The sequence below is a fragment of the Eptatretus burgeri genome, chromosome 15, assembly GCF_056783735.1.
Source record: "Eptatretus burgeri isolate ZD-2024b chromosome 15, Ebu_testis_v1, whole genome shotgun sequence".
NCBI classification, from domain to species: domain Eukaryota; kingdom Metazoa; phylum Chordata; class Myxini; order Myxiniformes; family Myxinidae; genus Eptatretus; species Eptatretus burgeri.
This window is the reverse complement of record NC_140975.1, coordinates 22,136,575-22,161,493: the sequence shown is the minus strand read 5'-3', so window position 1 is coordinate 22,161,493 and position 24,919 is coordinate 22,136,575. Positions and strand designations below refer to the sequence as shown.

The 24,919-nt window shown below is 43.1% G+C and overlaps 1 protein-coding gene across 7 annotated transcripts in view; it reads right to left on the bottom strand.

Annotated features, from left to right (window-relative positions):
- Nucleotides 1-24,919, bottom strand: part of SIRT2 (sirtuin 2) — a 114,529-nt gene that overhangs the window by 25,619 nt on the left and 63,991 nt on the right. For all 7 annotated transcript variants that reach the window (XM_085856935.1, XM_085856937.1, XM_085856939.1 and 4 more), the window contains one exon: nt 9,555-9,668. In XM_085856935.1, coding sequence (XP_085713061.1) covers nt 9,555-9,668 — 114 coding nt within the window. The remainder of the gene's footprint in view (nt 1-9,554; nt 9,669-24,919) is intronic.

Genomic DNA, 24,919 nt, shown 5'->3' with positions numbered 1-24,919 from the left:
CTTACAGAGGAATTCGCGTATTGTGTTCATCCAAGTCCATCCCTCGGAGCACTGCAGTTAGAGCAGAGAGTGGTAGGCTCTTGACAGAGGAGTCTGAAGTGAAGGCCCGCTGGGCCGGTTACTTTGAGCGGTTGTACCAGGCTGATCCCCCAGCTGTCGAGTTGGACATCAAGGGTGTTACAATCCCTGTTGCTGAAGGCCCAGTCACACCTTGACGTTTTAGCCAGCAATGGCAACGTATCAAAATGTATGTAAAACGCTGGCTTACGGTGAACTTTTGATGTTTTTTTAAAGATTCGGACGTATTCATAATGAGTTGGTCGTATGCATAACATATTAGTAACGGACACAGAATGTTTCGTTGTCTTGTAGATAACTTATACAAATGAATGCTTAGCCTGTTGTCGGCGTTCCCAACCTATGCCTAATGATAGTCTAACTTATGCATAGCGTGCTGCACGTATCGCCGATGATCACGTGGCCGAGCCTATTAAAAGGCTGCCGCACAATGATTCAAATCATAACCGCCGGAGAAATGGAAGTGTCAACATCGTAGTCACACCTTGGCGATCTTGCCAGCGTTTGCCGACCTCTGAAAAATGCGTCGAAAACGCTGGTGCACGTCGAATATGGTATGGGTAAGTTTAGTATACGTGAATAGAACGCTAAAGGCCCGGTCACACCTTGACGTTTTAGCCAGCGATGTCAACGTATTAAAATGTATGTAAAACGCTGGCTTACGTTGAACTTTTGATGTTTTTTTTTAAAGATTCGGACATATTCATAGCGACTTGGTCTTATGTATAACGCATTGGTAACGGACACAGAACGTTTCGTTGTGTTATAGCTAACTTATACCAACGAATGCTGAACCTGTTGTCGGCCTACACAACTGATGCCCGACGATAGTCTAACTTAGGCATAGCGCGTTGCACGCATCGCCGATGATGTCGTGACGTAGCCTATTAAAAGGCTGACGCACAACGATTCGAATCATAACTGCCGTAGAAATGGAAGTGTCAACATCGCGGTCACACCTTGGCGATCTTGCCAGCGTATGCCGACCTAAGAAAAATGTGTCTAAAACGTTGGGGCACGTCAAATATGGTATGAGTAAGTTTGGTATACGTGAGTAGAACGCTAAATTACGCTATCATACGTCGTAGTAAGTAGAGTACGTCAAGAAATTTTAAACATGTTCAAAATTTTTGGACGTACTCGGCGTATGACACACGTTCCGCATGCGATGGGGATAAGTTTTACACACGATATGTGGACGCTTACACACGTCCACAAACGCTACTTATAAGCTACTCATAAGTCGAAACACGTCGCGGTAATGTCTTTTTTACGCGAAACTTATTTCTAACTTATGTTTGACGTGCTTTGAACCAATTCTTTACGTAGTCCCAACACACATCGACGTATGTAGACGTATTCCAATGACGTCTTCCAGTCGACAAAAAAAAAAATAAATGAACGTGTTTCTAGCTTACAACTGCCATATAAAGACGTGTTCCCAGCGGTTTTGGGAATTGGTATATAAAAATGCTGCTCATAAAAGGGGAACCCAACAGTGTTTTTGAGTCCTTTTTGAGTCGATGTCCATGTCAGCAGTAACAGTATCAGTATCAGTATCAGTATTAGTATTAGTATTAGTAGTAGTTTGTTCATGTTGGCAGTAGTAGGTGAGTGTGAGGGGGAGGGTGTGGGTTATGATGGATCGTCCTTGCGTCCGCGTGTCCACGGGTAGGAGACATCTTTTCACCATTGTTCGAAGTTCTTCGCGGCTAATTTTTTATGGGGCTTTTTCAACAATGAGCTATAGCTTGTTTTTACGATTTCGGTCTATTCATAACGGGTTGGACAAATGCACAATGAACTAATAATGTGCATAGAGCGCTTTGATTAATTATAGATACGATATACCAACGAATAATTATCGCTCAAACTCGACTATTTTAAATAGACGCTGCCGATGGACAATTGGAATCATAGCCAAGCTAGACATCGAAGTGTGAACATCCTCGTCATGCCGAAGAAAAGTTTTAAGAATGCTGCAAATAAGTGTCCTGGCCGTGGCCGTGGATGCTGACGCCAGGACGATCCATTATACCGACGTCTTTCAGCCTATGAGTAACTTAAAAGTAACGTCTGTCAATGTGTGGCAACGATCGCGTAACGTGCCAACAACACGTTAATCATAGGTTAAAAATAAGTTTCGGGTACGCTAAACATTACCTCGGCGTGTCTCAACTTATGATTAACTTACAAGTAGCACGTGTTGACATCTGTCAACGATCGCCGACCGCGCATACAACTTGTGGCCAGCGTAGCGGAACGTGTGAGTCATACGCCGGCATACGTCGTGAAATTTCAAGCATGAAAAAATTTGAGGACAACCAAAAAGTACAACGTTTAAAGCCAGCGTACAACGACGTATGGCAGTGTTTTTCAGCGTGCTCTCAATGTTATCAAAACTTATTCCATAACGTATTCAACGTGTGCCAGCGTTTTAGAAAAAAAATTCAAAAATCGGCATACGTTGGCTAAAACGTCAAGGTGTGACCGGGCCTTAAAGTGCGCTATCATACGTCATAGTAAGTGGAGTACGTCTTGAAATTTTAAACGTGTTAAAAATTTTACGACGTACTTGCCGTATGCCTCACACGTTCCGCATGTGATGGGAATAAGTTGTACGCACGATATGCTATCGTTGGCACACGGCGATAAAAGTTACTTGTAAGTTACTCATAAGTCGATACACGTAGAGGTAATGGTTCACGGCAGTGTTCCAGACTCCCTGGATTTTTTTATTTTTATTTTTTTCTTTGGTATGACTGTGATGTTGACACATCGCTTTCTTGTGCGGTTATAATATAATATAATTAATAGGCTGCCGCTCAACGATTTAAATCATAACCACACTAGAAATCGAAGTGTCAACATCACCGTCATACCGAAGAAAAAAAAAATAATAATAATAAAAACCAGGGAATCTGGAACATTGACGCTAACCATTACCTTGACGTGTTTCGACTTATAAGTAACTTACAAGTAACATGTGTGGACGAGTGTCAACGATAGCGTAACGTGTCTACAACACATTACTCATAGGTTCGATATAAGTTTCGGGTACGCTTAACATTACCTCGACGTGTTTCGACATATGATTAACTTACAATTAACGTGTGTCAACGATGGCATAACGTGCCTACAACTTATGGCCAGCGAAGCGGAACTTTTGAGTCATACGCTGGCATAAGTCATAAAATTTCAAGCATGCTAAAATTTGAGGACAACCACAAAGTACAACGATGAAAGCCAGCATACTAAGACTTATGGCAGTGTTTTTCAGCGTGCTCTCAATGTTTCCAAAACTTACCCATAATGTATTTGACTTGTGCCAGCGTTTGACAAATTTTTCAAAAATCGGCATAAGCCTGCAAAAACGTCAAGGTGTGACTGGGCCTTGACCCTCCAATCAACTGTGGTCCACCTTCGCTTGTGGAAACACGGGCTGCGGTGAACCGGTTGAAACGGGGTAAAGCTCCAGGGATCTGTGGCATCCATGCTGAACTTCTCAAGGCTGGTGGAAATGCTGCACTCGTGTCGTTGCATGCAGTTTTGTGCTCTGCCTGGAACACAGGCATCATCCCAACTGATTGGAAGAGGGGCCTTGTTGTCCCTCTCTGGAAAGGGAAGGGTGATCGCCAAGACTGCAACAACTACCGAAGGGTGACGCTGCTCTCGGTGCCGGGCAAGGTCTTTGCTCGGATAATTCTTGATAGCGTTCGCCACCATCTGCTTGAGCACCAGCGTCCAGAGCAGTCAGGCTTTATACCAAAGAGGTCAACGATTGACCGTATCCTTGCTCTTCGTGTCCTCACCGAATGCAGACGAGAGTTTCGGCAGGGGCTGCTTGCAGCCTATGTTGATCTCTGTAAAGCGTTCGATTCAGTGAATCGGGATGTCCTCTGGAGGATTCTTGGTCTTCGTGGGGTGCCACCAAAACGGATCGATCTGATGTCTGAACTCTACTCTGGTACTGAGACTGCTGTGAAGTGTGGTGGTACCATCTCTGACTTATTTCCAGTTGTTACTGGAGTTCATCAGGGGTGTGTACTGGCCCCCACACTTTTCAGCACTTGTATGGACTGGATTTTAGGGAGGATGTCGGAGAGATCAAGCTGCGGTGCATCGTTTGGGAATGTCAAGATTTCGGACCTTGATTTTGCAGATGATGCAGTCATCTTTGTGGAGACTTTAGATATCCTTTTGGGGGCCCTCGAGGTGCTGAATGAGGAGTCGGAGCCACTGGGATTTCGGGTTTCTTGGGTCAAAACTAAGATCCAGGCTTTCAATGACATCTTGGATGCTGTTGTCCTGTCTATGTCTGTTTGTGGTGATGATGTTGAGGTCATGGAGAGATTCACTTACCTTGGCTATGATATTCATGTCTCTGCTGGCTGTCAGTCAGAGGTCAATAGACGTCAAGGTCGGGCCTGGGGAGTCATGGATTCACTGGATCATGGGGTGTGGCGCTACCGGTACCTGTGCTGGAGGACGAAAGTCCGAGTCTTCAGGTCCTTGGTGCTTCCAGTCTTGCTCTATGGATGCGAGACTTGGACTCTGACTAAGGATCTGAGACGGAGACTTAATTCCTTTGGTACGAGGTCTCTTCGGAGAATCCTTGGCTATCGCTGGTCAGATTTTGTGTCCACCTGGCGGTTGCTGAGAGAGACTCGGATGAGATTTGTTACGTGCATGGGTCCGTGAGCGTCAGTTGCTGCTGTATGGACATGTGGCTCGTTTTCCTGACGCCGATCCTGCTCACCAGATTCTCTCAGCGAGGGAGTCTCGTGAGTGGAGGAGGCCAATGGGCCAACCACGTGCCTCGTGGTTGCAGCAGGTTGACCAGCATCTCAAGGAGATTGGGATGGGCCTGGTATCTGCCTGGGGGATGGCCAGACGGAGGCCCCTGGAGTACTGGCGGAAAGTGGACGCAGCGACACGCTGTTCTAGCACATGCTCCCTTACCTGACCTGACCTGTGCTGTCTGATCAATGTCTTCATTAATGAAATGCAAGGTGTTGTTGATGTTGTTTAGCCCCAAGCAGTTCTCTCGAACAAGCCCGCCACACGGAGACAGCCAATCGAAGCCTTGATATGAGAGAGAGAGAGAGGGAGAGAGAGAGAGAGAGAGAGAGAGAGAGAGAGAGAGAGAGAGAGAGAGAGAGAGAGAGAGAGAGAGAGAGAGAGACAGAGAGAGAGAGAGAGAGAGAGAGAGAGAGAGAGAGACAGAGAGAGAGACAGACAGAGAGAGAGACAGACAGAGAGACAGACAGAGAGAGAGACAGACAGAGAGAGAGACAGAGAGAGAGACAGAGAGAGAGACAGAGAGAGAGACAGAGAGAGAGACAGAGAGAGACAGAGAGAGACAGAGAGAGAGACAGAGAGAGAGACAGAGAGAGAGACAGAGAGAGAGACAGAGAGACAGAGAGACAGAGAGACAGAGAGACAGAGAGACAGAGAGACAGAGAGAGAGAGAGAGAGAGAGAGAGAGAGAGAGAGAGAGAGAGAGAGAGAGAGAGAGAGAGAGAGAGAGAGAGAGAGAGAGAGGAGGGAGTGGGCCAGTCTATGGGGACAGATTGGCGCTCTGACTGTGGCCATGCTGCTCTGACCAATCCAGGCAGCAGGGAAGGGTGGGGAAGATTTGGCACCTGACTTGCATCTGGGTTTGGGGGTGTAGGGGGGGTTAAGAGTGGTCGACTATTGCAAACAAGCATCCCGGCTCGTTGCTGCAAGGTGGAATATTGAATTGTGCAAACATGTTGGCCACCCCTCTCATGCAAACCACTGACAGACTTTCAAATATCCATTTGGTTACATTTTCTCAACCTCTTTACAATGTAACAGAGTGCCAACCTGAGCTCATGACCACATACAAAGCTTTGGTCTGCAGCCTGATGGAGTACTGCTCTCCCCTCTGGGCTGGTGCTCCTGCCTCCCACCTTTCTCGGCTTCACACTGTGGAAACCAAGGCATTTAGGATCATTGGCATCTCCCGTGATGAGGCTGAGTCTTTGGGCCTCTCACTCTCTCACCGCAGGCAGGTCAGTGGTGTTTCTGTCTTCTTCCGTCTCCTCTCTGGCCTTGCCCCCCCCTGCTCTGTCTGCAATATGTCCCCCCTCCCCCCCACCCCCCATATCTCCGTAGGGTGCTCAAGGTCCACCAGCAACCCCCTTCTGGTAAAACTACCAAAATCACAAATCACTGCTCACCTTCACTCTTTTATTTCATTCCTCCTTTTTCCTGCCTTTGGAATAAACTCCCATACTCTGTTCAATCCCATTCTTCCCTCCAGGCCTTCAAAACAGCTGTTCACCACCACCTCATATCTTCCCCAATCCAAATCCTCGATCTTTTCTGCCCCCGTTAATCCAACCCAAATCCACCTCCTTCAAATTCCCTGCTTTCCTTCCTGAAAGTCCGTGTAATGTCCATCTTGTATACCCCGTGTTCCCTGCCCCATCCCTCTCCCTTCTACAAATCTCCTAATGTTTCTGTTCCCTTCTGTTTTGTCCTTCCATCTCCCGCCCCTCTTGTCTCATGCCCCCCTTGCTGTGCATTGTGTGTTCACTTTCATACGAGCCTCGACAATGTATATATAAAAAAAAAATGTAACAGGTCAAAGTGCGGTAAGGTGATACATGAATTGACAAGAGAATGAAAAAGTCATCCTCAACCTTGCAACTTCATATTCGTGAATTGCAAAATGTATGAGCAGAAGCCAATAACCATCTTGACAATTGGTTTTAAAAAGTTTTCAAACCACATGTGGGGGTGCAGTGGTGGGGAGGTGAAGGGGGGGGGGTCCAAACGGTTTTCCTTGTTAATTTTCTTTTTATGTACACGAATGAGACTCGAATAATATGTGTGTCATCGACTTCGGATGGAAGTTAAAATGGGCGTCCCGTCTGCCAGCATTAGGTGGACGTTGAAGATCCCACAGTGTTGTGCACAAACAGTAGGCGAGCTCTTGCTGGCATCATGAACAAATTCCAAATTCCTGCCCTAACCTACAGTGGACAGCAGCATAGCTATGCCCTCAGCAAATAATGCTACCCCACAGCCTTGTGCTGCATACGAAAGAAGAACAACCATTACACAATCATGTATAACAAACAATATGTTGCATATTGAATCTCAGGCATACACACATTAACCTTGCACTGTACCGATACACCACCTAACGGACACAAATAAGGTGACATAAGAGGGGGTTACTGGACAAATATGTGTGTACCCTGGAGTTGCTTGGGAGAGTCAGAGGACAGAGAGCGAGAGCGAGAGCAATAGCGGAAGAAAGGCGCAAAGAAATAGGTTTCAATAAAAACTTTCATCGCCATAAAAAAAAAATCGAACTTCAATAACAAAACTCCGCTGAACTACGTCACAGGGAAAATATTTTGAATTTGAGAAACGAAAGGGAAGCAAGAAGCTAATTGTGATGAGCATTTTATTAAATCCTGCTTAAAGAGGTCATAATAAAGTCATAATAAAAACAAGAAAAAGAGCAATCAGAGATTGCAGACCCTTGACAGGACTTGTTTTGTGTGGTGTATTTTGTGTGGTGTTTGTGTACTGGTGTTACGTAATTAATAAAAAACATAATTAGAACTGCCACTTTATAACTGCTGGCAATGATGACAGGGTACCAAGACATCCAGCTTTGATCGGACACCTGACCCTGACCCATGACGTTTATTATTATTAAATTGAATTTAGAATGGGATTAAAATAAATTTAATTCAAATCAAATGAAGACCAAATGGGTACAGAACTACATTGGGGTCATCAGAAGGAATGCAAATAAGCAAAAAAGCAAAGATGGAATCATCAGGAGGAACCTGGATAGGATTCAGTTTTCAGCTGCTACTCCTCCACCTTCAAACCCATCCAGGCACAGCCAAGTGAGCCTTATTGAAAAAATATATATATATATATATATATATATATATATATATATATATATATATATATATATATATATATATATATATATATATATATATATATATACAAAGCCAGATGAAAAAAAAATTCCAGCTGACAGACCATGCATCTGATCAGGTTGAAATTTAAAACATATATTCCCATCACGACTAGATTACAATTGTGAAGTTTCATGTCGATTGATGAATCGGTTCCAGATAAAAAAAATTTAAGATTTCCACTGAATCCAAGATGGTTGCCGTTCCATGTGACCGATCAATTGTTCGTGAGTACCTTTACTTGGTATTCCTAAGGCGAGACGGAACATTTGTTTGAAGTTTCACGTCAATCTGTCCAGCCATTCTGGAGAAGAGTTTCATAGCTTTTCGGGTAAATCCAATATGGCTGCCAAAACGTGTGAACGTTTTGTTCCTCCTGGATCGGCGGTCATGCCTGTAAAGTTTCACCTCAATCTGTTCAGCCGTTTCAGAGAATATTTTTCAAAGTTATAAAAACAAAACAATTTGGCTGCCGAACCATGTGACCGATGACATCAATTATTTTTCTGTGGAGCAATTTATCCCTAGACGACCCTCAAAAAAATTCATACTGATAAGATGTAGTGTTCTATGTATGCAATTATGATGTCATAATGAAGGCACCAATGACATCATTAAAAAAAACAAAAAAAAAATCACACTTATTCTCCATGAGAAGGACTTGCCATGTGCAAAGTTTCAATGTTTGCCTTAGTGCGGTTTCAGAGATGGAGAGGTGCAATTTTTTTTCCTTTTTTTACAACATGGCTGCCATACCACATGACCTATGACATCATAATTATCATCAAAACATTCTACAGGAGTAGTCGCTCCTCTGGTGAAAATTTAGTCTCAATCCAACAGGCGGTTGCAGAGAAAAACCACTCATGTTCAGTGCGGACAAACAAACAAGAATATGATTTCGTGCAGAGCACGATACTTGCAAAATCCATAAAACAAATTTGACCTCAAAAATAATTCCAAGTTGAATTTGATGACCAAATTATGCAACTCCTCTTCAAATTTCAAGTCAATCGGATGAAAATTGACAATTTTAGAAATTCAGCCGAAGTTGACCTTTTGGTCGATGTTGACGTGAAAAATAATTGGCTCGTTGAATTCAGCGACCTGAAATATAAATCCGCTTCAAATTTCAAGTCAATCGGATGAAAATTTGAGAATTTTAGAAAGTTGACAAATATGCTGACCCTTTGACCTCAAAAACAATGTGCTTCTTGCTTATGACAAACTCCACCATGTGATGAAGTTTCGTCAAGATCAGTTTTAAATTGTGACCTGTAGGCGATTGACAGAATACCAAAATTGACTGACCAATATACTTGAAAAAATCTTCGATTTTGCAAGTAATAAAACTATAATTGGGAAGCATGATCGTTTCCCTCTCACAGACAGAAAAATCAAACTTGTTGCCATTCTGACTCTCAACATACTTTCCGATTGCAAAGTTAAGGGTGCGCAAGGGGATCCACTTATGCACTTCAGACTCTTCCAGTGTACCTTTGCCGCTTTGAATGTACTTCGCGATGCCGTTCAGGGTCATCTCCTCCAGTACAGGTGCATGATGTCTTGGCAATGCCATATTACGAGCAAACAGTGCTCGCAGCATGTCCACTGTGTGACACACATCATTTGTCATCGGATGACACAAGACAACAAATTACATAGCAGCTGGAAAAGCACATCTGCATTCACATGCCCCAGTTGCTCCAAATTTTTACACAGCATATTTTTATGAAGTTTATCAGCACAGCAATTTCATGTTGCCTGGCTTAATAATTCTGAACTATTCACAACTGAAGAGATCCTGAGGACAGAACAAATTTGGTATCTACCTTTATAAAACACAATGTGTGCTTGTGTGTTGGTGTATTTGTCTGTCCTCCTTCATATGCGTGATTTGAGTAGGGTTTTAAAGGCCAATCTTTGAACACGAATGGGTGTTCACTCTAGTCAAAAGACCCAAAGGACCCAAAATACCTCAAGGACCCTGAAAACCCAAAAGACCCCAAAAAGCCAGAGGATCCAAAACACTCCAAAGACCCCCAAAGATGCAAAAAAACCCCAAACACCCAAAAGACCCCAAACACCAAAAAGACATTGAAGACCCGAAATACCCCAAAGACACCCCCCCCCCAAAACCCTGAAGACCCCAAACACCAAAAAAAAACCAGAACAAAAGACCCAAAAGATCGTGAGGACCAAAAAGACCCCCAAAACACCAAAGACCAAAAAGACCCCAAGGACCCAAAAGACCCCAAATATCCAAAAGTCCTCAAGGACCCAAAAGACCCCCGAATACCCGTAAAATACCAAAGACCAAAAAAAACCCGAACACCAAAAAGACCCGAAAGACCCAGAGGACCCAAAAGACCCGAGGACCCTGAACACCCGAATAAATGATGACTGGGTGTTCACTTGGGTCTATTTTTCAGGACAAAAAAGGTTGAAAATCATTTTTCATAAAAGATTCAGATCAGGTCAGGCAGGTATGGGAGCATGCACCGGAGGATACAAGAGTAATTACCTCTTTTATTGGAATTGTAGACAGTGATTTGCAACCAGGCCTCATGGGTCGTGTACAGACGCATTTTCTTAAATAATAAATACAAGGTGGAGGGAGGTGAAATTCACTGCACATGATGTGCAACGCATGCAAAGAAAAATGAGTGTTCATTTACGTCCATAGGATATCCAATAAAGAATATCTATGCACACCTGAAGCTAGGCTGAGGCTTCAGATTTTGTCACGCTCACAAGACTGTACTGTTGAAACGAAACGTCCCAGAAGATAAAGGAAATAGGATCACATTTGTACAGGTAGTGCATTAAAATAACGCTTCTTGCTCCGAAACATCATATCTTCCAGTCTCCTTGAATGTTTTGAATAAAAGAATTTCAAACAGTCATTTGGACAGGCTTTTATACTGGTATAACATAATCCCCATTTTGATATGCAACAACCCACGCACTCACACCCCATTTTGACTTGAAGGAGAACAGACATTCATCAATTTGGTGGTGGCAGCACCGGGAAGTTTATTGGTGCCATTTTATTCTCATGATTGTGGCTTAATCCTCCCCTATCGCAGAAAAGAAAATCAGATTTGTGACACAAGCTGGGAAGTCTTTGTACCCAAAACCTACAAACATGTGAGTTGGTAAGCCTGCTCACACACTGCTTTGGACTGTCTGCCCGTGGCCATGGTATTGACCTTTGGTGGTACAATTGAGGAATCTGGAGGGATACCAACAGCCAAGAGTTTACAGGAATGTCTTGGCTGTATCATATCACCTCAGATGTTTAATATATCTCTTTAAACCACCCTTGGAGGTCTCTACTCCTCAAATGAAACATAGTTTCTGTGCAAGAGTAACGTTCAATCAACATTTCCATTCAATGAGGAAAGTTATCTTTTCTGTTGTTTTCACCTGATTCATCTTCAGAGTTTATTCAACACTAAATTCTGAGAATTTGGTGATCCATCTCACCATCTGTTCAAGATTTCCTGCATCATCTTTACCTCTGTTGCTAGTAGCAGCTCCAATGTTGCATGCCCTGCGGTGGGGGCGGGAGAGGGGCCATGCCCCCTGCGGTGGAGGGACAAGAGAGGGTCATGCCTCTTGCTGTGGGGAGAGGAGAGGGCCGCACCCTTGCTGTGGGAACAAGAGAGGGTCATGCCTCTTGCTGTGGGGAGAAGAGGGTCATGCCTCTTGCTGTGGGGAGAGAAGAGGGCCACGCCCCTTGTGGTTGGGGGGGCGGCAAGAGAGGGCCGCGCCCCTTGCTGTGGGAACAAGAGAGGGTCATGCCTCTTGCTGTGGGGAGAAGAGGGTCATGCCCCTTGCTGTGGGGAGAGGAGAGGGTCATGCCCCTTGTGGTGGAAGGCAGGAAAGGGTCATTCCCCTTGTGGTGGGGAACTGGAAACGCAAACCTGCAGCTGTGACAAATTTGCCATCCTGTGTCCCTATCAATATAATTTCATGCACGACTTTTATGATGTTGTGCCATTCTCTTCCATTTATCCACTCCTCTTTTTATTTGTTTTCTCCTTCTGATGTTTATGTCCTCATTATTTATTGGTTTGTATTTTGCCATTCAATATTATTTTCAGCTTTGTTCTTTGCATCAGTAGTCATTCTGGAAACTTGATAAGCATGTACTTTCCCACCTCCGATGCATTGCCAATTGCTCGTTTCATTTCCTTAAATGATAATGTGCTGAAGCAATTCCAACTGTGAAATAATGGTTAAAAAAAAATATATATATATATATATATATATATATATATATATATATATATATATATATATATATATATATATATATATATATATATATATATATATATATAAAAATAAAATATATCACACCTGTGTCTGAAGGAAGCGGTTCAGTTTGGCAATTTAATATGAAATACCCAAAGCAAAGAAATGAATGAAACCCATTAGAATTGCCCTTTATTAGGCTTGAAAATCAACCTTTGGAACCCAAAAGAAATACCCTTTTAATTAGCCTTTAGAACCAATTATAATTACCCTTTAGAACCCACTGGAATTACCCTTTAGAACCCACTGGAATTACCCTTTAGAACCCACCGGAATTACCCTTTAGAAGTAACCTTTGGAATTTCCTTTAAGAACACATTAAAATTAAACCCTTTAAAACCCATTATAATTACCCTTCAAGCCCATTAAAATTACCCTGTAGAATTAGCATTTGGAATTACCTTTTATAACCCATTGGAATTACCCTTCAGAAATACCTTTCAGAACTACCCTTTAGAATGTCATTGGAACCCATTGGAATTACCCTTCACAACCCTTTAGAACCCCCATAACTCTTTGGAATTACCATTCAGAATTCCCCTCCACAACGCTTCAGAATTACCCTTTATCATCCTTTCAAACGCACTTGAATTACCCTTTACAATCACCCATTAGAATTACCCTTTGCAACCCTTCATAACCCTTTATAATTACCTTTTAGAACCCATTAGAATTCCACTTTAGAACCCTCTCGAATTTCACTTTAGAACCCATTAGAATTACACTTCCTAACCCTCTAGAATTACACTTTAGATCCCTCCAGAAGTACACTTTAGAACCCTCCAGAAGTACACTTTAGAACCCTCCAGAACTACACTTTAGAACCCTCCAGAAGTACATTTTAGAACCCTCTAGAAGTACACCTGAGAACCCTCTAGAATTACACCTCAGAACCCTCTAGAATTACACCTTAGAACGCTCTAGAATTACACTTTAGAACCCTCTAGAAGTACACCTGAGAACCCTCTAGAATTACACCTTAGAACCCTCTAGAATTACACCTTAGAACCCTCTAGAATTACACCTTAGAACGCTCTAGAATTACACTTTAGAACCCTCTAGAAGTACACATGAGAACCCTCTAGAATTACACCTTAGAACCCTCTAGAATTACACTTTAGAACTCTCTAGAATTACACCTTAGAACCCTCTAGAATTACATCTTAGAACCCTCTAGAATTACACTTTAGAACCCTCTAGAATTACACTTTAGAACCCTCTAGAATTACACCTTAGAACCCTCGAGATTTACACCTTAGAACCCTCGAGATTTACACCTTAGAACCCTCGAGATTTACACCTTAGAGCCCTCTAGAATTACACCTCAGAACCCTCAAGAATTACACCTTAGAACCCTCGAGATTTCCACCTTAGAGCCCTCTAGAATTACACCTCAGAACCCTCAAGAATTACACCTTAGAACTCTCTGGAATTACACCTTAGAACCCTCTAGAATTACACCTCAGAACCCTCTAGAATTACACCTCAGAACCCTCAAGAATTACACCTTAGAACCCACTAGAATTACACCTGAGAACCCTCTAGAATAACACCTTAGAACCTTCAAGAATTACACCTTAGAGCCCTCTAGAATTACACCTCAGAACCCTCTAGAATTACACCTAGAACCCTCTAGAATTACACCTTAGAACCCTCTAGAATTACACCTAAGAACCCTCTAGAATTGCACCTTAGAACCCTCTAGAATTGCACCTTAGAACCCTCTAGAATTACACCTAGAACCCTCTAGAATTACATATTAGAACCCTCTAGAATTACACCTTAGAACCCTCTAGAATTACACCTCAGAACCCTCGAGAATGACACCTGAGAACCCTCTAGAATTACACGTTAGAACCCTCCAGAATAACACCTTATAACCCTCCAGAATTACACCTCAGAACCCTCTAGAATTACATCTTAGAACCATCGAGAATTACACCTTAGAACCCTCAAGAATTACATCTTAGAACCCTCTAGAACAGGGGTCGGGAACGTTTTTGACTCAGAGAGCCATTAAAGCAAATTATTTGGAAATCTATTTCAGTGAGAGCCATATAATATATTTTAAGACTGAATTCAACTTCTTCTTCTTTCGGCTGCTCCCGTTAGGGGTCGCCACAGTGGATCATCCGTATGATGCGCATAGTGATTTGGCACATGTTTTACGCCGGATACCCTTCCTGACGCAACCCTGGTCGCCTCTTACGACACACGGGGATATGGTACACCTATTTTAACCGGGGTATACACCGGCCCAGTACACTGGTACTCACTTCGCCGACCTCGGAAGGATGACAGGCTGAGTCAACCCCCTGGTGTATTAATTCAGTGGCCCAACGGGGCTTGAACTCAGGACCTTTTGGATCCCAAGCCGCTGCCCTAACCACGGTGCCAACACCAGGCTACTTTAAGACTGAATTCAACTAAATGTGAGTATAATAAGCCTCTGAATTTATTATTTTAAATAATGTTGTTATAATAATCACCATTAATGGGACTTCTGGTGATGCATGGATTTGCTGATGGCTTTGTAGTCTGGTTGGTACTTGGTGAGGTTAAGCTTCATGGAAGCATTGAGGCTTTCATCCGTTAAACGTGATCGTAGGTTGGACTTAATGTTTTTAAGATGCGAGAATGACTGCTCGCATGCATACGTAGATCCAAACAAGGTCAATACAGCAATACTCACACGCTGCAGTGTGAGGTGTGTGACAGGAAGCGCGTTCTAAGTTTTGATAATCAGCTGGTCTTCGGGTTGAAGTTTTTTCATTTCTGTCCACATGTGCTTGCTCGCCAACTCCGCTTTCTGTCGTGCGATTCTTTCCAAATCTTCATTCAGTGACTTGAACTTATTCACCCACATGTCTGAGGCCTTCAGGTCAGCCACTTCTGCTTCAAAATCTCTGACGGAGACACCAGGAATGTAACTGAGGTCGGCTGTGTTCAGTGAACACTCGTTTGGATGGGTGATGAACTTAAAAAGACGAGTGTGCTCACGAAATTCTCCAAAGCGTGCTTTGAATGACTGTAGGAGACTGGATGTGGAGCCAGTTAACTGGTGGAGATCAAAGTTTTGAGTGGGCTCACTTGCTGTGCATGCATCTTTAAATTGTCGCAGTTTTTCAAAATGTAGTAAACGACCTGTTTCAAGATCCATGATAAAGAGCTCAAGCTTGTTTTCAAAAGCAAACACAGCTTGTTGAAGGGATAACACTGTATTTCCAATGCCTTGCATTTTCACGTTGAGCTGGTTCAGATGTTCAGTCATATCCACGAGATAGTAAAACTTGAGGAGCCACTCAGTTTCGGCTAGCTCAGGATGCTCAATCCCTTTCATTTCAAGGAAAGTCCGGATTTCGTTCAGGCAAGCCGCAAAACGGCTAAGCATCTTCCCTCTTGACAACCAACGCACATTGCTGTGCAAAAGCAGACCGTGATAGTTATTTCCAACTTCATCCAGCAGTGTTTTAAACTGGCGACCATTTAAGGCTCGGGCAACAATAAAATTGATCACACGAATGACCAGCGACATCACTTCGCCAAGCTGCCCATCACACATCTGAGCACAAAGTGCCTCCTGGTGTAGAATGCAATGGAAACTTAGGATGGGTCTATTTTAATGTTCACGGAGAAGCGCCACAAATCCTTTGTTTTTCCCCACCATACACAGAGCACCATCAGTACACACTGAGATAAGTTTATCCAGAGGTCGATTTTTTTCTTGAGCGAACTCCATGAAAGACTTGAATAAATACTCACCTCTTGTGGACCCTTTTATTGGCAGAACAGCAAGACTTTCTTCGCGCAGTGTATCACCAGCAGCATATCTTGCAATCACACTGAACTGCGACAAATGGCTTACGTCTGTTGACTCATCCAAAGCCAGGGAAAAGAACGGCGCTGTATTTATGTCCTTCACTTGCGTTTCCTCCACTTGGTTTGCCATCATGATGGTACGATCATGAACAGTTCTTGCCGACAGAGGCATGTCTTGTATCCATTTGATTATCTTGTCTTTGTTCGGAAGTTCATTGGCTACATCCAGCATGAACGTTTCAGCATACTCGCCATCTGTGAATGGTTTTCCGTTCCTCACTATTGCTAAAGATCCAGCAAAGCTGGCGGAATTATAGTCACCTTGCCGGGTCCATACGCGGAGTTGCTGCTGGCTGGCTTGCACCCTGCTCAGTAGCTCTTGGCACGCATTCTTTCTGCTGTCTCCCACAGGGTATTTTGATGCAAAGGTAGCATGGCGTGTGTCGAAGTGCCGCTTTATATTCGACCGTTTCATCGATGCAATTTTGTCATTCCAAATTCGACACACCACAGAACCTGCTCTCTCCACAAAGGCGAATTATTCGGCCCATTTGTCCTGAAATGTTCGATACTCCTCATCTTTTTTTTTTCTTTTCACCATCTTCTTCGTCGAAGGGTTAGCTTTGAGCAAATGAGAGAGAGGGAGATGTTGACCCAACTGAGGCTTGGCAAATAGTGAGTCTAGCTGGCCTGTGCACGGGCTTATATACTCGAGAGGTGCGGCGCGGCCGGCCGACTCTGGGAAGCTGTCGCCTCAGCGGTGGCGCATGATTGGTTGAGATGAATTCCGCTACGCGTCTCGGCGGCGGCGCGTCATTGGAGGAACCGAAATCACTCGTCGCCTCGGCCGCATGACTGGACGAAACAAAAACCGCTTCAGCCAATTCAGAGGCGTTTTCTCTTCTCTCCTTCTGCCAAGTTCAGCCCTGCACGTGAATGAAGCACGACACCATTCAAACTATAGGTAAAGCTTCCGCGGGAAATATTGGGCTTTGAAAGTTTCAAACTCCAATTTTATCTGCGAGCCAGATGCAATCATCAAAAGAGCCACACCTGGCTCGCGAGCCACACGTTCCCGGCCCCTGCTCTAGAAGTACACTTTAGAACCTTCGAGAAGTACCCTTTTGAAACCTCTAGAATTACACCTTAGAACCCTCTAGAATTGCACCTTAAAACCTTCAAGAATTATACCTTAGAACCCTCTAGAATTACACCTTAGAACCCTCTAGAATTACACCTTAGAACCCTCCAGAATAACACCTTATAACCCTCTAGAATTACACCTTAGAACCCTCTAGAATTACATCTTAGAACCCTCTAGAATTACATCTTAGAACCCTCTAGAATTACACCTTAGAACCCTAGAGAATTACATCTTAGAACCCTCTAGAATTACACCTCAGAACCCTCTAGAATTACACCTCAGAACCCTCTAGAATTACACCTTAGAACCCTCTAGAATTACATCTTAGAACCCTCTAGAATTACACCTTAGAACCCTAGAGAATTACATCTTAGAACCCTCTAGAATTACACCTTAGAACCCTCTAGAATTACACCTTAGAACCCTCTAGAATTACATATTAGAACCCTCTAGAATTACACCTTAGAACCCTCTAGAATTACACCTTAGAACCCTCTAGAATTACATCTTAGAACCCTCTAGAATTACACCTCAGAACCCTCTAGAATTACACCTCAGAACCCTCTAGAATTACACCTTAGAACCCTCTAGAATTACATCTTAGAACCCTCTAGAATTACACCTTAGAACCCTAGAGAATTACATCTTAGAACCCTCTAGAATTACACCTTAGAACCCTCTAGAATTACACCTTAGAACCCTCTAGAATTACATATTAGAACCCTCTAGAATTACACCTTAGAACCCTCTAGAATTACACCTTAGAACCCTCTAGAATTACATCTTAGAACCCTCTAGAATTACACCTCAGAACCCTCTAGAATTACACCTCAGAACCCTCTAGAATTACACCTCAGAACCCTCTAGAATTACACCTTAGAACCCTCTAGAATTACACCTTCGAACCCTCTAGAATTACACCTTAGAACCCTCTAGAATTACACCTTAGAACCCTCTAGAATTACACCTTAGAACCCTCAAGAATTACCTCAAGGGTTCTCAGGTGTAATTCTAGAGGGTTCTAAGGTGTAATTCTAGAGGGTTCTGAGGTGTAATTAGAACCCTCTAGAAGTACCCTTTTGAAACCTCTAGAATTACACCTCAGAACCCTCTAGAATTACATCTTAGAACCCTCGAGAATTACACCTTAGAACCCTCAAGAATTACCTCAAGGGTTCTAAGGAGTAATTCTCGAGGGTTCTAAGGTGTAATTCTAGAGGGTTCTAAGGTGTAATTCTCGAGCGTTCTAAGGTGTAATTCTAGAGGGTTCTGAGGTGTAATTAGAACCCTCTAGAAGTACACTTTAGAACCCTCGAGAAGGACCCTTTTGAAACCTCTAGAATTACACCTTAGAACCCTCAAGAAGTACCCTTTTGAACCCTCTAGAAATACCCTCTAGAACTACGCTTTAAAACCCTTTACAATTAAACACTGTAGGTTAGAACGGTTGTTGTTCTTCATTTTTGACGGATGGATGAATCCGCAAATATTGAAGTAGCTTCACCGCTGAGAAATCTAGATCATTGTGAGATGAAAGATTGGAAAAAAAAAGATTGCACTGCAAAATAAAATAAAATGGCGCAAATGAATGGGAATTATTGCAAAAATAGTTTGGCCTGCGAGCATTTCAATCTGAGCCTGTGGTTCACTTAGTGTGGAGACAGGTTCAAATCCCATATGTTAAATGTATTTGTCCATCTTCTAGAGATGTCCTTGTAAATCATAGAACAGCACACCACTGTTGCTTCTTCTTCTCAACGTCCTCAGTTATTCCCCACCTTGTGGGGTTGGCTGGGGGACCTAAGTCTATCCAGAACCGGCTGGCCGGGCCTGACCTTCGACTGTGGCAGGAATATGTAATTTGCTAATGGTGCCTCCTTTTGCGAAGAACAATGTGGGATCTTAAACATCCATACAAAACACCACCAGTGCTGGCAGATGGGACAATTAAAGTACATGATGTCTTCCAATGTCTTTGGTTTGCATGCAATTTGTGTACATACTCTTCCATGAGCCTTACATCAATGTGAAAATAACATACTGCACTCCACTTATTAAAATATCCAAAGGTCTTTGAAGAAGCTCTCATAAACTCATCAATATTTATTTATTTATTTTTCATGTACATACTGTTCTGTTCAAACAAACAAGGAAGCAAACAACTGAGAACACATTAACTTCATTGAATGTGCTACAAACATAACACCACAGATATCTCAAAATTCCAGAAACGCATCATTTTTTATAATCATTTGATCAGGAAGTCACCTGATCCTTACTTTTCACAAAGATTTACTCTTGGAGCCCAAAAATGAAACTACATGAAAAATAAAAGTATCTATTACTTTTCCAGCCACGTGTTCTGACATCAAATGAGGAAGTATATAATCGCAAGTACTGCACTTGCACACAGTTTATGGGAAAATATTTCTATAAGGCATCATACTTAACCGATATCACAAAATCTCAATTCCCTACACATACATACAGTTCCTATAGAAAGTCTACACCTCCTTTCAAATTTTTCACCTTTTGTTGCCTTGCAGCCTGGGTTTAAATTGCATGAAATCAGACTTTTTCCTCCTTTATTTACACATCGTAACCCACAACTTCCAAGTGAAAAACAAATTCTATAAATTTCAGAAAATTAATTAAAAACACAAAACTAAAAAATCTTAATTGGATAAGTGACCCCCCCCCCTTATAATAGCAATTGCAGTAAATCATCTTAGGTGTAGCCAATCACCTTCCAAATCACACACCAGGTTAACTTGCCTCCACCTGTGTTAAATTGTAGTGATTCTGATTATTTCAGATTAAAATCGCTGTTCCTGGAGGTTTCCTCTGCTGGGTACTGCATTTCACAGCAAAGACTCAACCATGAGTACCAAATGAGCTTTCAAAAGACCTCTGGGATAAAGTTGTGGAAAGGCACAGATCAGGGGATGCATACAAAATATTTCAAAGGCTTTGAATATCTCTTGGAGCACAGTCAAGACAATCATTAATAAGTGGAAAGTGTATGGTACCACCAAGACACTGATTGGATTAGGCTGTCCCTCCAAACTGGATAACCCAAGCAAGGAAACTGATCAGAGAGGCCACCAAGAGGCCAATGGCAACTTTGAAAGAGCTACATGCCTTTATGGCAAAGACTGGTCACTGTGTTGATGTGAAAATATCCCAAGCATTCCACAAGTCTGGCCTGTGCAGTAGGGTGGCAAGAAGGAAGCCATTACTCAAAAAAAATCCCATCGTGAGTCCCATTTGAGGTATGCAAAAAACCACTCTGGAGATTCTGAAGCCATGTGGCAAAAAGTTTTGTGGTCTGACGAAACCAAGATGGAACTTTTTGGCCGAGATGCAAAATGTTACGTTTGTTGCAAACCCAACACAGCACATCACCCAAAGAACACCATCCCTACTGTGAAGCATGGTGGTGGCAGCATCATGTTATGAGGATGTTTCTCATCAGCAGGGACTGGGGCACTTGTCAGAATAGAAGTGAAAATGGATGGAGCAAAATACATAAAATCCTAGAGGAAAACCTGCTGTCCTCTACAAGAAAGCTGAAATTGGGAAGGAAGTTCACCTTTGAGCATGATGACCCGATGCACACTGCCAAAGCTACAATGGAGTGGTTCATGCGGCTCAAGCTGCCCCACTTTGATACAACCCTGTTTTGATACGACACAGTGATTTAAAGTTTCACATTCATCTGTTCAGCGGTTTTGGAGAAGAAGAATTTTAAAGGTGTTTCATTTCAATTCAATATGGCAGCACGACGTCACCAATGACATTTTAGTTACCACTTTTGTATCCCCAATCGCTAGCTATCGTGTGCAACTTGTAGCTGTTGGTTGTATCATTTTCTGGGGTGCGGTTGTGTCGTACGTACATGACCAATTACTTTACCGCGCTTTTCACTTCACGAGCACGGCCTAATAAAGGAGGGCGGGGTTGGGGGGGGGCTTGCAATGACAAGCTCATGTTAAAATTGTGTCATTATTTAACACTCTAAACATCTTATAGGGAATATATTTGGGGGTCGGCAGGAGAACATTTTTGGCGGAATTTTACACAAACCAGCTCTCCAGGCCTGAAATTTGGCTGGAGGTTCCCTTCCCTTCGTGTGCTGCCTTTTTGGCTGCTGGTTGCATCATTGGTTAGGGGCGCGGCTATGCCGCTAATGCAGTGCCCTCTCTTACCAGTACACTGGTACTCATTTCGCCGATCTCGAAAGGATGACAGGCTGAGTCAACCCTCCTGGTGTTAATTCAACGTGTAAAGGGGCTTAAACGCAAGACCCCAAGATCTTAAGAGGAGATTGGGACCACACTCTTTTCAGAGTGTTGGTGCTGCTTAAGCTGTCTCCCTTGGCTATTCGGCACAATCCAACGGGTCGCCACTCCGACACTATACCAGCAAGCTGGCACCCATTTTGCCGACCTCAGAAGGATGACAGGCCGAGTTAAACCCCACCTGGTATTAATTCAACAGGTGAGCAGGATTTGAACTCAGGACCCGAGGATCCAAAGCCCGCCACCCTAACCATTAAGCAAACACCAGGCATTGTATCCCCATCAGTAGTCAATGACGTACTTAAAGTTTTGGATGCATTGGTTCAGCGGTTTGTGGGAAGATATTTTTTAAAGGTTTTTTTTTGTATAAATTACTGAGGCTCATGGAAGAGCTAGTTCACTGAAGAGATCAGGATGTAACAGACAAAACAGGACACAAAACACATGCATGGAGAAGGAAACTCCAAGGAGGAAAAATATACCATCAGAGATGGGGAATCCCCCACCATTGAATGAAAAAGGGCATACATATTCCAGATAATGAGGGAGGTGAATTGGAAACAAGACACCATTTGGTCATCATCTCAAAAAAGTTCCCCAGGGGTGAGGAACGTAGTAACCAAAAATAATTGAAATCAGATAAGCGGTTTTCTATTTATTACAAAAACATTTTTTTCAAGATGGCCACCCCAGTCGGCCATCTTGGATCCGGCCACGCCCAAGATCAATAGGGTTCTTCCTTTTCAGGTGGTACATGTGTGACCCAAATTTCAAATCGATATGGCGAAAAAACATTTTTTCAAGATGGCCACCCCACTCGGCCATCTTGGATCCGGTCATGCCCAAAATCAATAGGGTTCTTCCTTTTCAGGTGGTTCATGTGTGACCCAAATTTCAAATCGATATGGCGAACAGTTTATGAGTTATCGCACTCACAGCTATAAATGTTGACGCCACCCCAGTCGGCCATCTTGGATCCGGCCATGCCCAAAATCAATAGGGTTCTTCCTTTTCAGGTGGTACATGTGTGACCCAAATTTCAAATCGATATGGCAAAAAAACATTTTTTTCAAGATGGCCGCCCCAGTCAGCCATCTTGGATCCGGCCACGTCCAAAATCAATAGGGTTCTTCCTTTTCAGGTGGTTCATGTGTGACCCAAATTTCAAATCGATATGGCGAACAATTTATGAGTTATCGCACTCACAGCTATAAATGTTGACGCCCGGACGGACGGACGGACGGACAGCCGGACGCCCTGGGTGACAAAAATATCCCTCTTCTGCCACGCGGCGGGGGATAAAAACTGGGAAATTAGGAGGGATTTGGGTGGAATTAACGAGGGAAGAAAATATCACGGTTTTGGATTGGGGACAATCTGAGATGGCAGTGAACAGCTGTCTTGAAGACCTGGAGGGAAGAATGAGATTGAAGAAGATGTGGAAGTTGATTCCACGAGTGGGGGTCTGAGGGGGGAGAGTAACAAATGAGTGGAGGTGAGCAGTGATCTTGGATTTGGAAAGTTTTACTAAAAGGGGGTTGATAGTGGACCGTGTAAGCCCTGCAGAAACCAGGGGAGGGGGGAGGGGGAGATGACAAAGCACAGAAAGAGCAGAGGGTGCAAGACCAGAAAAGAGGTGGGAGAAGACAGAGACCACTGATTTGTCTGCGATGGCGAAGGGTTCAGCACAGGAGAATCCAACGATCTTGAAGGTATTGGTTTCCACAGCGTCAAGCTGAGCAAGACGTGAGGCAGGGGAGCCAGCCCTGAGGGGAGAGCAGTTCTCCATCAAGCTGCGGACGAAAGCCTTGTAGGTGGATAGGAGTTCAGTTGTGCCAAGGACAGACTTTGTGCAAAGGTTTTAGCTTAAATCCAACATGGCTGCCAGACCATGTGTCCTTTGACGTTTAAAATTTCAAACTATATTTCTCTGACCAGTCGATAATATGTATGAAGTTTTGCATCGACGCGTTAAGCAGTTCTGGAAAAGGTGTTTTACGTTTTTATTGTCAATCCAATATGGCCACCACACCACATCATAAATTTAATTCTTCATCAACATCAGGTCGTAGAGCAGATAGATATATGAAGTTTCAGATTTTTCGACAAGGATTTTGATTCAACCAATTATGGCTGGAATAGCACTTCAGTGATAACATCATCATTATCACACTTTATAACCCATGGAGAGTTGATGACATATGCCAAGTTTCAATTTTTTTTCGGTGAGTGTTTTTGGAGATGTCCAAATTTTTCCCTTTAATCCAATATGGCTGCCAAACCATGTGACCTTTGATGTCAAAGTTATCAATAAAATATTCTCTGTGGGGAGTCCTTCCAATGTTTAAAGTTTCACATTGATTGGATAAGCGTTTGCAGAGAGAGAGAAAATAATAATCTTCTTCTTCTTCTTTCGGCTGCTCCCGTTAGGGGTCGCCACAGCGGATCATCCGTATGATCCGCATAGTGATTTGGCACATGTTTTACGCCGGATGCCCTTCCTGACACAACCCTGGTCACCTCTTACGACACAGGGATATGGTACACCCATTTTAACCGGGGTATACACTGGCCCAGTACACTGGTACTCATTTCGCCGACCTCAGAAGGATGACAGGCTGAGTCAACCCCCTGGTGTATTAATTCAGCGGCCCAACGGGGCTTGAACTCAGGACCTTTTGGATCCCAAGCCGCTGCCCGAACAACTGCGCCAACACACCAGGCTTAGAGAAAATAATAATAATAATAATAATAATAATAATAATAGCAGCTATATATATATATATATATATATATATATATATATATATATATATATATATGTAGACACATACACAGACAAACAGACAGGCACGAGCATTACAATTGTCTCGCAACCCCTTCGGGGCGAGACTAACAAATCAACTTTCTTGAACTTTCATTTTAACAGCAAGTCAAGCTCAATATTTTATTTTATTTTGATGTACAGAATCGTTGGTGCTGCCGAAGCAGTTTCTTCTTAAGGGTGATACTGGGTGGTTTGCCATTGCCTTCCCAGCGTTGCTTGTCTGTGCTCTATCCATTTTAAATGCTAAGCGTCAAACAAGGAGGCAGCATGTACCATCTTTAAAGTCTTCAGTACGACTCAGCCGAGGTTCGAAACACTGACCTCCCAGACTCAGAACGGACGCTCCAACCATTACACCACCCCGTCTGATTAAACTCCATGGTGAATCACCTAATCATGAAAAGAAAATTTCAAAACCCATGTGTTGAAGACAATTTTTGCAATGAAA